At 44.3% G+C, this 14,309-nt stretch overlaps 1 protein-coding gene across 1 annotated transcript; it reads right to left on the bottom strand.

The window, feature by feature from the left end:
• Positions 1-1,158: 1,158 nt before the first annotated feature.
• LOC139639429 (kinesin-like protein KIF27) lies at positions 1,159-13,923 on the bottom strand. The gene is made up of 15 exons (XM_071513523.1): positions 13,626-13,923; positions 12,663-12,863; positions 11,096-12,126; positions 10,820-10,963; positions 9,067-9,243; positions 8,347-8,540; positions 7,874-7,973; positions 7,000-7,126; positions 6,258-6,472; positions 5,877-5,939; positions 5,462-5,632; positions 4,636-4,827; positions 4,054-4,281; positions 2,411-2,609; positions 1,159-1,790 (listed from the first exon to the last, which is right to left on the bottom strand). Exons 1-15 carry the CDS (start codon positions 13,921-13,923, stop codon positions 1,159-1,161), a joined length of 3,972 nt encoding a protein of 1,323 aa, XP_071369624.1.
• Between the last annotated feature and the right edge of the window lie 386 nt (positions 13,924-14,309).

Below are 14,309 nucleotides of genomic sequence, written 5' to 3'. Positions count from 1 at the left end.
AGACAAACAGGTTTTCCCTAAACCATCCCTCAAACACAACAGTGTGATGCTTTTAATCAGTGGTGTAAATAAAATGGTGGATAAAACCTACAGTTGGTAATCATCACTATAAATTAAAAAATAATATTTTCAGAAAAGTAACAATGTATGCTTTTCCCCTAAAAGACCCTATCCTCATATAATGGTCATCAGTTTGATATGAGTTGCTGTGATGTATAATTTATATTTAAGGTATAAAGATTTATATCAGCCTAAAAAGATGGACTTTATGTGGGTTTACCCTCCACTACATCCCTGCTCTGACCAAAAGTACCTTACATTACCATGAGTGCATAAAGTTTACAGTATGGGTGGGACAGTAGGAGTCCGACCCCTAGCCATGGCAATGTTGATGCCATACTGTAGCCACTGAGTGACAGGACAATTGTATTACATATTCTGAAATAACAAGGGGTTGCCAATCCCTTCCTACTAAATCAAATCGCTCCTAGTTTCAAATATTGCTCCATTACAATCAGACTGTGTGAAGGCACTTAAACTTACAGTCCTCTTCAAAGGACCCTCCACTTCAACATATGGAGACTTTACCCATCAGTCAGCAACATTAGTATGTTGTCTATGGTATCTTATAACAGGAGAGGCCTGGTGATAATGTTTCTGCATATGGGCCGCTCATACATCACTCTTGTAATCATTCATAGATTTAGAAATAGGACTGGAATTTCAACTTCTCTTATTTCTTTATCCCAAGGATCTTGAAACTTAAGATCCTCAAATTGTTTAAGGGGAAAAAACATGGAATGGACAGTTCTGTCTTGGGATGAGACAAGAGCCTAGAACTGAGAGAACTAGCCATGCATCATGGAAACCTTTACTCTTAAGTACGAAAAACACTGCCAAGTTATTGAAAATTTTCACTGTTGTCATGACAACACTGTTCCTCATTTTTCCTCCTCTTACTGCATGCTAAAATTGCACTCAGGACAAACAGGATCTGGGAAGTTTATGTGTCTGACCTGGGACACTGAAAACATTTTAAACATTTCAACATTAACAAACATTTCAATCTATTAAAAAAACACTGTCCTGTCGTCTGGTCATAAACTCTGCAGTTCCCACTTTCCATGAATGCGCTGTTATTCCACGATCGATGCTGCGTCATCTGTCAGTGTTTCTGGCCATCTCTATGGAGTCCTCCAGTTCTGACTCTGTGCTGGCCTCCACTACAGAGTGGCGCCTTCTTGTGGCAGAACCAAAGACCTGCAGGTCAGCAGGGGAGATCTGTTTCAGCTCTCTGCGAGACAGACGGATTGGCGTCATCTCCAAACCTTCCCCACTGGGACCGACCCCTCCTCCGTTCCCCCCCTGGGACTGTGTGTGTGTGTGTATCTGGGGGTACGCAGTCATCTTTGTCGTTTTGTGTGTTTGGAGATCAGAAGACGAGGAGACACAGGAGTTTTGGTGCGCATGTCTCTCTGTGTGAGTCTGTATCTGGCTCGTTTTTGCCTGGTCGTTGTTTGTCATTTTGTGTATTTGCTCAGTGTGCAGCTTTGTGTATGTCTTGTCAATGTGTGTCTTTGTCTGTACCTGCTCAGTGTGCGTGTGGCGATCGTTTGCCTTTGCGTATATCAGCATATTGTGTGTCTGTGTGTGTGAGGGACGAGCGGCAGGCTGAAGGTCTTTGAGTTTCTTCTTCAGTTGGCGGCTGGAGCTCTTGTAGAAAAACAACTCTTTCTCCAGCTGCTGTAGTCTTGCTTGGACGGCCTGCTCTGTCTCTCCTGAGCCGCCTTCTACACACACATACACACACACACACACACACACACACAGACAGACAGATGGACGGACAGACAAGAGCAAACATACTTATAGACACTCTTTTCCTCATTCACTCATTCTGTTTCACACTCACATTCTCAATCATAACATCGACCAGGCATGTCATCACGACAATACACAAAAGCGGGACATTATAGAGAGGGATAGCAAAACAGATGTCATTTTGACATCTTTAAAGATCAGTGTAAACACTACTTATAACTACATTTTAAGGCAGGTAAATCACATTTACACTAAACCTTTGACAAAAAGTAATATTCGTCAATACCCTAGTATACACCCTAGATTCTTCTTTGTTTTAGACATGGCTATAGCATTATAGCAAGAATAAACTTTAGTGGCCAATCATCCTTTAAAGTAACTCTTTGACACAATTACTTCTTGAGAGACAAATCTGGAGAACACTTTTAGAGGAGGTGTCTATCTCACACGCCAGCACCAAAAGAAAACCTTTACTGGCGGACACATCCAGTGTTAATGTTCTTTCCAAAGGCTTGCTGCATGTGGAAATAAAAAAATATATATATTTAACAACAGTTTGGTTTTGTCCAGGCCCAACTAACTTTCTCACCTTTAAGCTGCTGCAGCAGGAGCTGGATGCTGGTCTGGTGGACTCGGTGCTGCTGGGTGAGCCTGCGGTCTGTGTCCAGGGCGAGGCGCTGCAGGGCGGCCTCCATCTCCCTCAGCACCACCTCCTGCTCTCCGGCCTGGAGCTGCAGCTCTTCACAATGCAACCGCAAACGCCGCTCCGTTTCGCGGAGACACACCACCTGGAGAGGAGGGAGGAGGTGGGAGGAAGAGAGGACAGACATAAATTAATACACAATATGACTACAAAGGCATTTGGTCTTGTCATTTTGTTTACTCTCACCACCTACGGAGAGGGAAGACAATGAAGGAGGAAAACAGGTGGGAGGGAGGATGTGAGAAGAGAGAAAAAGAGAATTTTAATTTCAATTTCAATTTTAATTTAGCTTATCATGCTACAATAGCATTGCATGTTGCAGACATACCTCCTGGAGAGAAGGAGACATAGTTTAATATGGTAATACAGACATATCAGCTAGAAAGAGGGAGGAAGGTGGGGGGAGCGAGACAGAGAGGAGAGGTATAGTTTAATCAGCATTACAGAAATAATCAGTGCAGCTGCAATTCTGACTCACACAGACACACCACCTGGAGAGAGAAGGGAGGAAGGGAAAGAGAAAAGGAGAAACATAATACACCAGCTGGAACAGAAAGAGAGTGTGACAGCATTCAGTTTCTGGCTCGACCATGGTAAAATCAATTTTTCACAAATTAACGACAGCTGTTTTCAGCTAACTGCAGCCACCACACATACACACACATGCACGCCACTTGCAAATAGGAAGGAAGACGGAAGGAAAAAGGAAAAGAGTGAAGAGGAAGGGAAGACAGACAGATACCATTCAGGCACTGATGTAGAAGTAAGGCAAAGAATTAAGACGCCTGGGTTGGACAGATGACGGGAGGAGAGGGATGCGACACTGAACTTGAAGGCACTTGGAGAGGAGAAGTGCCGACAAAAAGCCTTTTCTTACCAAGGATGATTATGTTGTGTGAAAAACTAACAACAATGAAATTGAATTGATGTTCTCAAATAAAGCTTGCACAGTGGCTGCAAAACTTAACTGCAGTCAAAAAAGGAACTTGCTCAGTTCAACAAAAGATTGAAATGTATTCACTGAGGCGTCCTCTGATTACTTTCATTTGAACATTCATTCTTGCACCATGATGACATGGTTGCGTTGTTGTCCATTGTGAAGTGGTTTGAAATTGGTGAGCTTTTAAACTGCCTGAAAAAAGAATAGAAAAAGAAATAGGGTCAAAGAGGGTTTGACGATGGTGAGTCTGTCTTGTCTTGCTGTATGCAGCACTGATTATGAATCATCCTTTGCATTTCAATGCCCTGAAAAAGCATGTGATTATGAGCGTGATTTTAATTGTGTTGAAATCAATGATCTTTTCAAACGAACTGCTATCAACTGAACTGCTATGGTTTTTATAGCAGTTCAAGTTGACATTTATTGTTTCATTGTAACAAGCAGAGATAATGTAACAGTGCAATGTGTAGGAGAGAGAGACAGAGAGGGAGAGCATGCAAGACAAGATGAATGAGTCAGTGGTGAGTGTGTGTCTGACACACACACACACACTGCGTATGCGTATGCGTATGCGTGTATTCTAGCTCACCTTGTTGAAGTATTTGACCAGCAGCTCCGAGGCCTCAGATGGCGAGAGCTCCTTCAGTTTCCTGATGATGTCACAGAGGTGGGCGGGCTCAGCGCTGTGTGACTGACAGGAGGAGGAGCCTGTGACTGACAGCTGCTTCTGTCTGTCCTGTATGGAGCGGTTTTTAAACTCCAGAGCAGCATCCAGAGCTTCTATAGCTTCCTCCAGCTGGAGCAGGGAATACTCCTCCTAGACACACACACACACACACACACACACACACACACACACGCACACACACGCACGCACACACGCACACACGCGCGCAAAAGTGAACATAAGTCATAAATGCATAGTAATGAAAATGCATGAACACATCAAGATTGAACAGTCTGGAAAAGAAAAAGGCCTGTGACATGAGAAAAGATATGAAAACATGACACTTTTCCAAACCTTTGCAACCCTAACATCTCAGGTGTTCAGCAGTAATTTTTCAGTAACACACACACACACACACACACACACACACACACACACACACACACACACACACACACACACACACACACACACACACACACACACACATTCCTTTTCTCTGACCTGTGCAGTGAGCACTCGGTTGTCTTTCAGCTGTGCGTCCAGAGCGTCTCTCCTCTTTCTGAGTGCATCTCTCTCCTTCTCCAGCTCCTCTGTGGTGACTCCTCCGGTCTGCCCCGCCCGGCTGCTGCTCTCCAGCTGCTCCTCCAGGGACTCCAGCCGCACCGACACACGCAGCAGATCCTGACTCAGAGCCTGGGAACAGGACAGACAAAAAGCATATGCAAAGACTTTAAAATATCTTTCAATATATACACACAATATATTTCAACTTTAATCTAATCACAGTGGTCAAGTTATCCAAGACGACAATCAAATGACTTTCTACTCCAAACCCTTAGTTGTCTCTCTTAATATTAAAGGTGTTGTCTTTATCCATGACTGTCATAGAAAAACAATTAGACTTGTCACATGATTTGCCAAGGCACTCACAGCTGGCAAACATGTGCTAACCTAGTTTTCACTTGTTGTTATTGCTATTATTAAAAAAAAACAAAAAAAACGCAACATGCAACAATTTTCAAGATTTTACTTTGTTACAGTTCATATAAGAAAATCATTTGAGAGAAATTCTGGGCAAAGGAGAAATGCTCACTAACAAGGATGTAAAAAAATGTGCACAAGATTTGAGAGAAACAAGATTTTAATGGAAAATAAATGGGTTATTTTAAGTAATGAAACATGGGACCAAAACATTACATGTTCCATTCATATTTTTTTCAGTATATATTCATTAGGTAGTACTCAAATACCTGTCAGACAGGGTAAAAATTCACTTACACAAAGTCACACATGTGCACCACACACACACACACACACACACACACACCTGACTGGAGCGTAGCCTCTTGGTCTCCAGGTTGTTTCTCTGCTGCAGACAGGCCTCCCTGCGCTGCAGCACCTCCTCTCTCCTCCTCAGCTCCTCCTCCAGCTCCTGCAGCTCTACTCGCCTCCACAGAGCCTGGTCCTCCTCCACCTCCAGCCAGCCTCTGTCATGTTCCTGCAGTGAGGAGGAGGAGGTGGAGGAGGAGGGAGAAGTGTGATGAGGGAGAAAAAGAAGCAAAAGAAGGAGGTGGAGGTGAAGGAGGGGGGAAATGACAGGAAGAAAAAGAGAAAGGAAAAGAGGTATTTACAGGAGGAGAGGCTTTATAAGAAACACCAATAAAAAGGCTATTTTGGAGATAGTAAAAGTAAAGGAACTTTTCCAAGTTCATTATAATTCTAAATTTTAAAACATACTTTACCTTTTCTTTTGAGTCTTCATGGAGTTTGCTTTTCCAAACAGTCAAATCGTCTGCCCTTAGCTCCTACAAACAAAAGAGCATCAAACCATCCTTAACCAAAGGAGCTCTTAACAATTCACCTATCCTGAATGGCAGCTATTACATTCTCTATAGGATCTGAGTGCTACATTATTTTATATTCCCCAAAGTGTGTGTTGAGTGGATGTATGTTGTGCTTGAGTGGTACATTATGAGCTGCTGTGTGCTTGACATGAACATTCAAAGAAGCAAATGTTTTGTGTGGGTGTCATGTTGTGTTGTTGCTTTAATACGTCCTTATTGCACTGACCAGACAGTGAGCTTGATGTGACTGAGTGCATTTCTAAACACTGTGCAACAAACCCCATTCTGGTCCGGGTCTTCGGTGGTGCTGCTGGTCTGTCTCTGCTGCCCGAGGCTGGTCTGGAGCTGCGCTCTCTGCAGCCTCATGTGCTGCAGGCTGCGGTGGAGCTCAGCTCGGGCCTGCTGGCTCTGCAGGGAGAGCCTCGCCAACACGCCAGTGTCTCTGCTGCTACCGCTGTGCCTGCCATGTCTGTCCGCTGCTTGGGTCTCCTTGCCTGTCACACACAAACACACAAGACATGTAGAGATACAAATATGGATCAGGATCAGAGCACGCACATGTGTGAATACTGTTTCAAAGGTTTTAACCGGCTATAGTGAATATGATTTATCTTTCTAGACACTGTGTCTGTCACATATCGTTGTTGTGGGGTGGAAACCTTGTAACTCCAATTGTGGTTATTTTCATGCTTAAGCTTCAATTGAAGGATTCCATGCTCCTCTACAGGTTGAGAAAATTCTACAATCCTTTAGGTTTATGAAACCTTTTCAAAAATAAAACAGATAAAGTTTTTCTTACTTCCTGAAAAGCTCACATTTGGTGATACAAGGTTTTCAGTTGACAGCAGCAATATGTACAAATACAGTGACAGACAGGTAGACGCACATACACAAACACACAACAATATTCACCTCTCAGATAAAAGAGCGATATCATCACACAGAAATACACGGTTTGATTAAAAAAACAAGCAGACACAGTCACAGTGGCAGACTCACACGTGTAACTATATAAACACACCAGTTTTATCAAGCTCTTTGATGAGCTCCTCTTTCATGCGCATGTTGATTGACAGTTCCTGGATCCTTCTCTGAGTGACACTGGCTCTTAGTTTCGCCTTCCTCAGGCTGCACTGCTTGGCATCGATCTCCTTCGCCCCTGAGAGGACATAATAACTGACAATGTGAAAAAGAAACAACTCCTTGGCCAGGATATAAAATAACTCCTTGGAAAGATACAGTCATGGGAGAGATTTGAAAGAGGATGACATTTCCCTTGTGACATGATGTGCATTTGGCTTTGGCCGTATTGTGATATTTTCCACAGTATCGCATAATAATAATTATAATAGCCAAGAAATTTGATGCAATTTTGAAGAAAAAAAAGAAAGAAAAAGAAAACGAAGTGATAATATCGTATATTGTAATATTTTGGTGGGACAGCATCACAATATTCAGTTTTGGATATCGGATATAGTTATTGGATAGCTTATATTATGCATCCTTATTGTTAACTATAGACTGTAGGGGGACATTGAGGAGGAAATAAAATAAAAAAAAGAAAAAAAGAACACAGTGTGCACAGTGAAGCAGTATGCACAGCATGTAGCACAATGGCCTTAATTAGCTGAACAATTGAGTACCTGGTTGAAATTATTTGGTCATAAAAAAAGACAAAAAAAAATATGCCATTCCTACTGGAAGTGAGTTTCCCATGTGGAATGTAAACAACAGTACAATTTTGTGTACAAAGGACAAAGCTTTGGATCTTACTTCCATTATTATGTGACCAAAGAGGCAAAAATGGGGAGGTATGTCTGTCTAGTTGGCCCAGAGGGATATGGCCTTACACTCAAAGATATTCAGGTACCTGTGGCGAGCTGGGGCTGCGGAGCTAACTGGATTTCCATCTTGGAGTTCTGCTCTAGTCCAGCGCTGTTCTGTTTCTGAGCCGATGTCTTCTGTCGGCTCGTCCATGTGCGGTTCAAAGAACGCCTGTTGTGACATTACACTACTTGATTAGACAGATTATTCCAGCTCCAGAGTTAACTCACTTTTGAGAGGAAAAAGAATTAGATAAATGAAAGATTATGATTTTGTGTGAACTTGTTACACACTTAATCTGTCATGTAGAGTGAATTTCCAATGACGATATATAAAAAAAGGTTTGAACATTGAGGATTCTGAAATTATGTTTTTATTGAACTTGAATTAATCCTTGTGAAACTGTTTTTATTTTTTGAAACAAAAGCAAAACATTAGCAAAAAATGTATGTCTTAAAGGGTACTGGCTGAAATTGTGTTTGTTGTAATGAATTATTGGTGGCTTGAAAAAGAATCAGTAGGTTTGTATTGTACAGGCTCTCACCTAAATCCCATTCTGCCCTCATTGTCCTCGTCCTCGTCCTCCTCTTGATCCCTGTCTTTGCTCTCCGCCTGCTGTTTTATGAATGGGCAGTACACCTCGTCTTTCTCTTCAATCTCAGCCAGCAGGAGATGACCACGCATCTTAAAGGCTGCCAACACCCTCTCCAATGAATAGGCTGGGGGACTGGTGTGGATCTACACACACACACAAACACACACAGATCCACGCATTCGCACATACACGCATGTACGCATACAAACATACGCACAAACATGCACAAAAGAGGGTGCATACATATACACACTTGAATTATTTATATATGTCCAAATCAAGAAATCCAGGTACATAAAAAATAAGGAGGCAGTCAGAAAGACGCACAAACACAAATTACACAATTAGGAAATACAGTTAAAATGCAAATGTGACAATCTGGCATGAAATCTTGGTGAAAACGGCTGATTTCCAAATTTTGGATGATTGGATGGTGATGGTTAAGCAACAGGCACAGTCCAAATCTGGTATCTTTCCCTGCATATCTCCTGTCTTATATGAGGAACTCATGCATGTCATTTAAGTTTGTTCACTCTTAATCACAGCCTTCAACCAACACATCCTGGCATGGTTGTCAAAAGTCACAAGAAAGACTCAAGTGCAACTGGGGCTACAGACAAACACACCAACTCAGACAGACTCACAGAAACAAACGTTGAAGTCGCCTACCTTCCTGGCAGGCCCGTGGCCACAGCTGTGTCTGATGAGGGGGACACTGTGCGGTCTCCTTGCCGAGTTCCCAGAAGCCCCTGCTTCCACTGATGGTCCTGAGGTTGCACCCCTAAAGGTCATGAGGTCGCTGCGAAGACGATCGATCAGAATCTGCTGGTCTACCAGTTGTTCAGTCTGAAGACATTCACACACACACACACATACACACACACACACACACATAAAGTGAAATAACAATGGAATCATGTCATTAATGCAATTAAATGCAGGGAACATTTTGAAGTATTTTAAATACACATGTACACACTGCCAGAATTTGGTAGTGACAACCGAATTTATGAATGAGAGTGAAACCGCATATGTATGGTACACACTGGAACAGACCAGTATGTATGGGTAACAGGAGTCATTCCTCCGATCTCGTGATCATTGTAAATGATGTCTGTAACTATAGTAACGTTTACTTCTGACCAATATGGCGGCTACCATTGCCTGTATTTTCAGTTTACCTGACACCAGTAACACCAGTAACCAGAGGCGTCAATTTATCCATAAGATCTTAATAAATCATATTCTCTTTTTTTATCGCATGAATCTGATACCTTTAACCGCAACATTTGGCCCGGGCCAAGACTAGAACTGGTAGGAACAACCGCAATGTTGAGGAAACAGGCTGGATAGAAAATTTGATCACAACCACAGAACTTAAATAGATAGAACGGTCCTTCCACTGTTTGGTATGGCAATTTGGCTAGTACACAATAAAATGGCGATTATGGAATTTGAAGGGTTAGTTGATATGGTGACAACGCAAGTCTAGGCATTAGGCCATAAAGTGTGCCACACTTAGAACTGTGCAGATGTGTCTGTTACACAAGTGCTTAGCAAACTGTCAAAATTCAATTGAAAGCTAGCGAGAGCAACAAGATTAACGTAGCATTATCAAAGACTGTACTTCTATCTCTATCTCTTCTAGTCAACATTAACATGTTAACAATCCATGGCAGCAAGGAGACAGAAGGAGAAGGGGTTCATCCCTATGTTCCCTCAGCCCTATGTGTTTAGGCAAGGAGCTCGTATGGTTGAGGTTAGGGTTAGGGTTGCTTGAGGTCGAGTGGTTCCAGGGCAGATGAGGTGGTTGGGTTGAGGCATGAGGTCACTGAGGTTAAGGTTAGAGCAAGCTTGCGGTCAAGGTTGTCAGAAGGTAAGTTGGGATAGGGCTGAGGGAACATAGACACGCTCCCGACAGAAGCTCCTTTGGTCTTTGCTGCAAAACCTCTGGTGCGACTTTTCGTAAGTCAGTTTATACAGAAGCTAGCCCAACGGTACACATAAAAATGGCCGCAGCTCCGACCATCCAAGGAAACTATACATGTGAATGGGAATGACCGTTCTATCCATTAATGTTCTGTGCTCACACTTACCTCCGTCTAATTAACGATGATAATGTTACATAACGTAACGGGTGTTGCACCTTACGTCACGTAACAACCAGCTGTCCAGTCCGGTTCTGGTACACACTACTTGGACTAACCGAATCCGCTCTCAAATTCGGTAGTCAGTACCTGAATTTTCAGGTAGTGAGTTCGATTGTAGAATGTAGAACCGTTAAGTAGCTTTCAATCAAATTTTTTCAGTCTACTATTTTATCTACTTTCATTTTGTCCTATTTGCAGATCCCAGATCCTTTTCATCTGTTTAAAAAGCTTTCTGTCACCTGCACTAACTGACTGACTCTTTGTCTCCTCACCTGTATACGAGTACGCTCCCTCTCTTCCTGTAAGGCCTGGAGGTGGGTTTTGTTCTCTTGGAGAAGTTTCTCTACTTCCTTCGTTAGCTGCTGCAGCGCCTCGTCTTTCTGCTCCAACACCTGCTCCTCTATGGCGAGAGTCTCCTAAGAGAGAGACAGAGAGAGAGAAAGTGAGAGGGAGAGATCAAAAGCATCTGATGTGATAGCTTCCTTCTTTATTTTATTACTCCCAAATTGACAGTGAGCTGACATTTCTTTTTAAGCTGTGACCGTTACCTGGCATTTGTTGAGTTCTCGGCTGAGCTGTAATATGGTGACATGGTGGGGTTGGTCTCCTTCCACTTCTAGAGAGTCTTTGTCATCAGTTTGATGTGAGTGATTGACAGCTGTCAGTCTCTCCTGCCAGTCATGCAGTCGCTGCCTAAAAGAGGGACAGAGGGTGGATGTAGAGGTAGAGAAATCCTCCAGTAGAGCTGCAGCTTCCTGGGCCAGGAGGCGGTACTGTGGTGGTTCCTCTTGGCTCCCCTTCCTGTCTGGGTCAGACTTCCTGTCAGATACCCTAATCTGATTGGCCTGTTTGAACCCGTCCTCCTCCCCCCCGGCCCTTCCCCCTGTCTTCTCCCTCTCTCTCTCCATCTCTCTCTGCTTCTCTTTCAGCAGCTCTCTCAGCGTCTGCACTTCATATTCCAGCTCCCCTAGTCGAGCCTCCCCGGGGTCCCAGGTTGTAGCGGGACAGGATTTAACCTCTGTGCGGGAACATGCTGCTCTGGGACGGTTGCGTACATGACGCGCCCTGGCTGCGAACTGCAAGACACTCAGAGTCTCGGCCACGCTGTGGTGGGAGGGGCTTACGCACGCCACCATCAGTGTGTGGGCGGTGCCTCCCAATGAGTCGCGGAGGAGACGAGTGATCTTCGCATCGCGGTACGGTATGTGCGCACTGTTGCTGCTGTTGCCACGGCGATTTCGGCCAGGGTCAGAGAGGGCGCGGATGACGTTGCCCAGCGCCAGCAGGCCAGTGTTGATATAGACAGACTCTTTCAGCCGGGTCCCAGTGTTGCCTGTTTTTCCAGCACGCTCCGAACCTGCCAGGTCCACCAGGTGGAGTTTGGAGGAGCGTACTGAGTTTAAGGAGGAGCTGTTGTCATGGCAGCGCTGGGTGAGCTGCAGGGTGAGGATGGTGTGAGAGCGACTGGAGCGCTCGTTCATGCCCGTGGTGCCGGTGTGCCGCAGGGTGTTGCCCGCCTCTAGGATGCTGAGGAGCTCCTCTGCTGAGGTGACCACCAGCTCTTTGGCTCCCACCACCACTGGAAACACAAGCACACAATGATGGTACTCCAAATCCATTTGAATGAAACACAAACACAGTAAGTAACTTCCATCAGTAGACACTTATCAAATATACTCAGCACAACACAGAGTCAAGTCTTATTGTATTACCATTGTTTCCTCATCCTCTCTGAGATGAGTTCATTCCATTAAAACTCTCAATACATCATCAAGGGTGAAAGCAATGGCAGTGGCACACAGGCAACAACTTTGTGAAGCAGTGATGGGCTATTCCTTCAGAAGGAATGGAGGTTGGATATGAGGACAAAATCCACATAGGTAACACAGTGGGCAATAACACTATAATAAAAAAGATAAAGTCGTCAGAATTGTTGACAAACTTGGCAATATCTGTTCTGCTTGAAAATAGGTGCATCATTGCCTTTTGAAGAACTCCCATAACCTACCTGTCTGTCCTCTATCATCCTCCCTCATGTACAATTCATGTGAAATACACATACAGGTCCACATTTTATCAAAACTGACTGCCAAAAACGCTGTCCGGTCTCATTACCTGTGTTCCCCCTGTCGTCCTCTCTAATGTGCAGCTCTTTGTGATTGGTGTGGAGCTCCAGCAGGTCTCGCAACTCCTCCCTGTACAGCTCCATGTATGAGACCCGCACTGTGGCCTGCACACCCCCACTCCTCTGCTTCTTCTCCCCCAGCAGCGAGAACACATCCTGGGCCATGCGGTCGATAATGCCCCCCTCCTCGTCTGAGAGAGATGCTGGAGTTGAGAGGCATGGGGAGAGGCATGACCATAGAGTGAAATATCAGAATGAGGTCTGGTGAGGCCAGCCATTAGAGTTCAGACTGTTCAACTCATTACTGTATGAATGACAACCAAATAGGGTGGCTGCCCCTAGTACAGTTCAGCTGTCATGTATAACAATGGGGCAACAGCAGACACTGCACCCAACGATTAATCGATTAGTTGTCAACTATTAAATTAATCGCCAACTATTTTGATAATCGATTAATCGGTTTGAGTAATTCAAAATTCTGATTCCAGCTTCTTAAATGTGAATATTTTCTGGTTTCTTTACTCCTCTATGACAGTAAACTGAATATCTTTGGGTTGTGGACAAAACAAGACATTTGAGGACGTCATCTTGGGCTTTTAGGGTTAGGGTTAGGGTTATTTGGGAAACACTGATCGACATTTTTCACCATTTTCTGGCATTTTATAGACCAAACAACTAATCGATTAATCGAGAAAATAATCGACAGATTAATCGACAATGAAAATAATCGTTAGTTGCAGCCCTACTGCTCAGTGGCCAGCAATACAAAACTAAGGTACGGCGCAGCTTCCATGTGTTAATGCCTGCATCCTTCCTAAGTTTGCTACAGGTAAAAGCTGACAGACTGGAAGTTAAAGGTCCAGCAGATTTGCGGTGGAGGCACCAGATCAGCTGCTGCCTTACAGTAAATAGGTTTCCACTACATGGTTTCCACTTCTGCTCCAGCAACTTACCGAGGTGCCCTCCTCCTAGTGTGTATGTCTTGCCTGACCCGGTTTGCCCATAGGCGAAGACCGTGGCGTTGTAGCCGTCGACGAGGGACTCCACCAGCGGCTGGACGCAGGACTCGTACACCTGGTCCTGGCCGTCTGTCGGCCCGAACGCGTGGTCGAAGGAGAAGGCCCGGTCTGTCCCGAGCATCACCTGCGCGGTGTCCGGTACCACTCGCACGCACACTCGGTGGTTGTGGAGAACTTCTTTGGGAAGCAAGGGGCGGATCCGGACCGCCACTCGGACACACACTTCGCTCATCATGACTATGGAAATATGTTTAGGTTTGCTTATGTTAATGCATTTCTACGGTGTTTCACTTTCATCACGTTCTCTGGAGAAGTGCGGCAGCAGCATCGCATGTAGAGTTCAGGTGAAACTTCTTATTTGCTGTCAAAAAGTTGTTGGAATTGTGTCAGCCAGCATACAAGTTGGATCTGCGTTTACTTGTGATCCACAGATGCCAAAAACAAAACGTCTGATATTTCCTTTCTCTTGTTTACCGTTGTCATTTAGTGTGTTGTTAACTTTGTCCCATCTCCCGTTTGTTGACGCTGCTCCGTTGCCCGGGAAACCGCCGCCGCTATGCCAGCAGCAGTCAAGGAGAGCACGAGCAGGGAATTCAAGAGGAGTCAGGAAGCGTAGTG

This window comes from Centroberyx affinis, unplaced genomic scaffold (assembly GCF_046629955.1).
Source record: "Centroberyx affinis isolate AG114_WGS23_722 - 3 ecotype Tasmania unplaced genomic scaffold, CSIRO-AGI_Caff_v1 ptg000281l_1, whole genome shotgun sequence".
NCBI classification, from domain to species: Eukaryota; Metazoa; Chordata; class Actinopteri; order Beryciformes; family Berycidae; genus Centroberyx; species Centroberyx affinis.
This window is presented reverse-complemented; position numbering and strand designations above follow the sequence as displayed.

Bases quoted from the DNA above. Each gene is read 5' to 3' on its own strand.
- LOC139639429 (XM_071513523.1), bottom strand. From the start codon at position 13,923: ATGAGCGAAGTGTGTGTCCGAGTGGCGGTCCGGATCCGCCCCTTGCTT. The intron at 10,964-11,095 runs GTAACGGTCACA...TCTCTCTCTTAG, and splicing joins GAGAACTCAACAAATGCCAG to GAGACTCTCGCCATAGAGGA. The intron at 6,473-6,999 runs GTGTGTTTATAT...TGTGTGTGACAG, and splicing joins CAAAGAGCTTGATAAAACTG to GCAAGGAGACCCAAGCAGCG.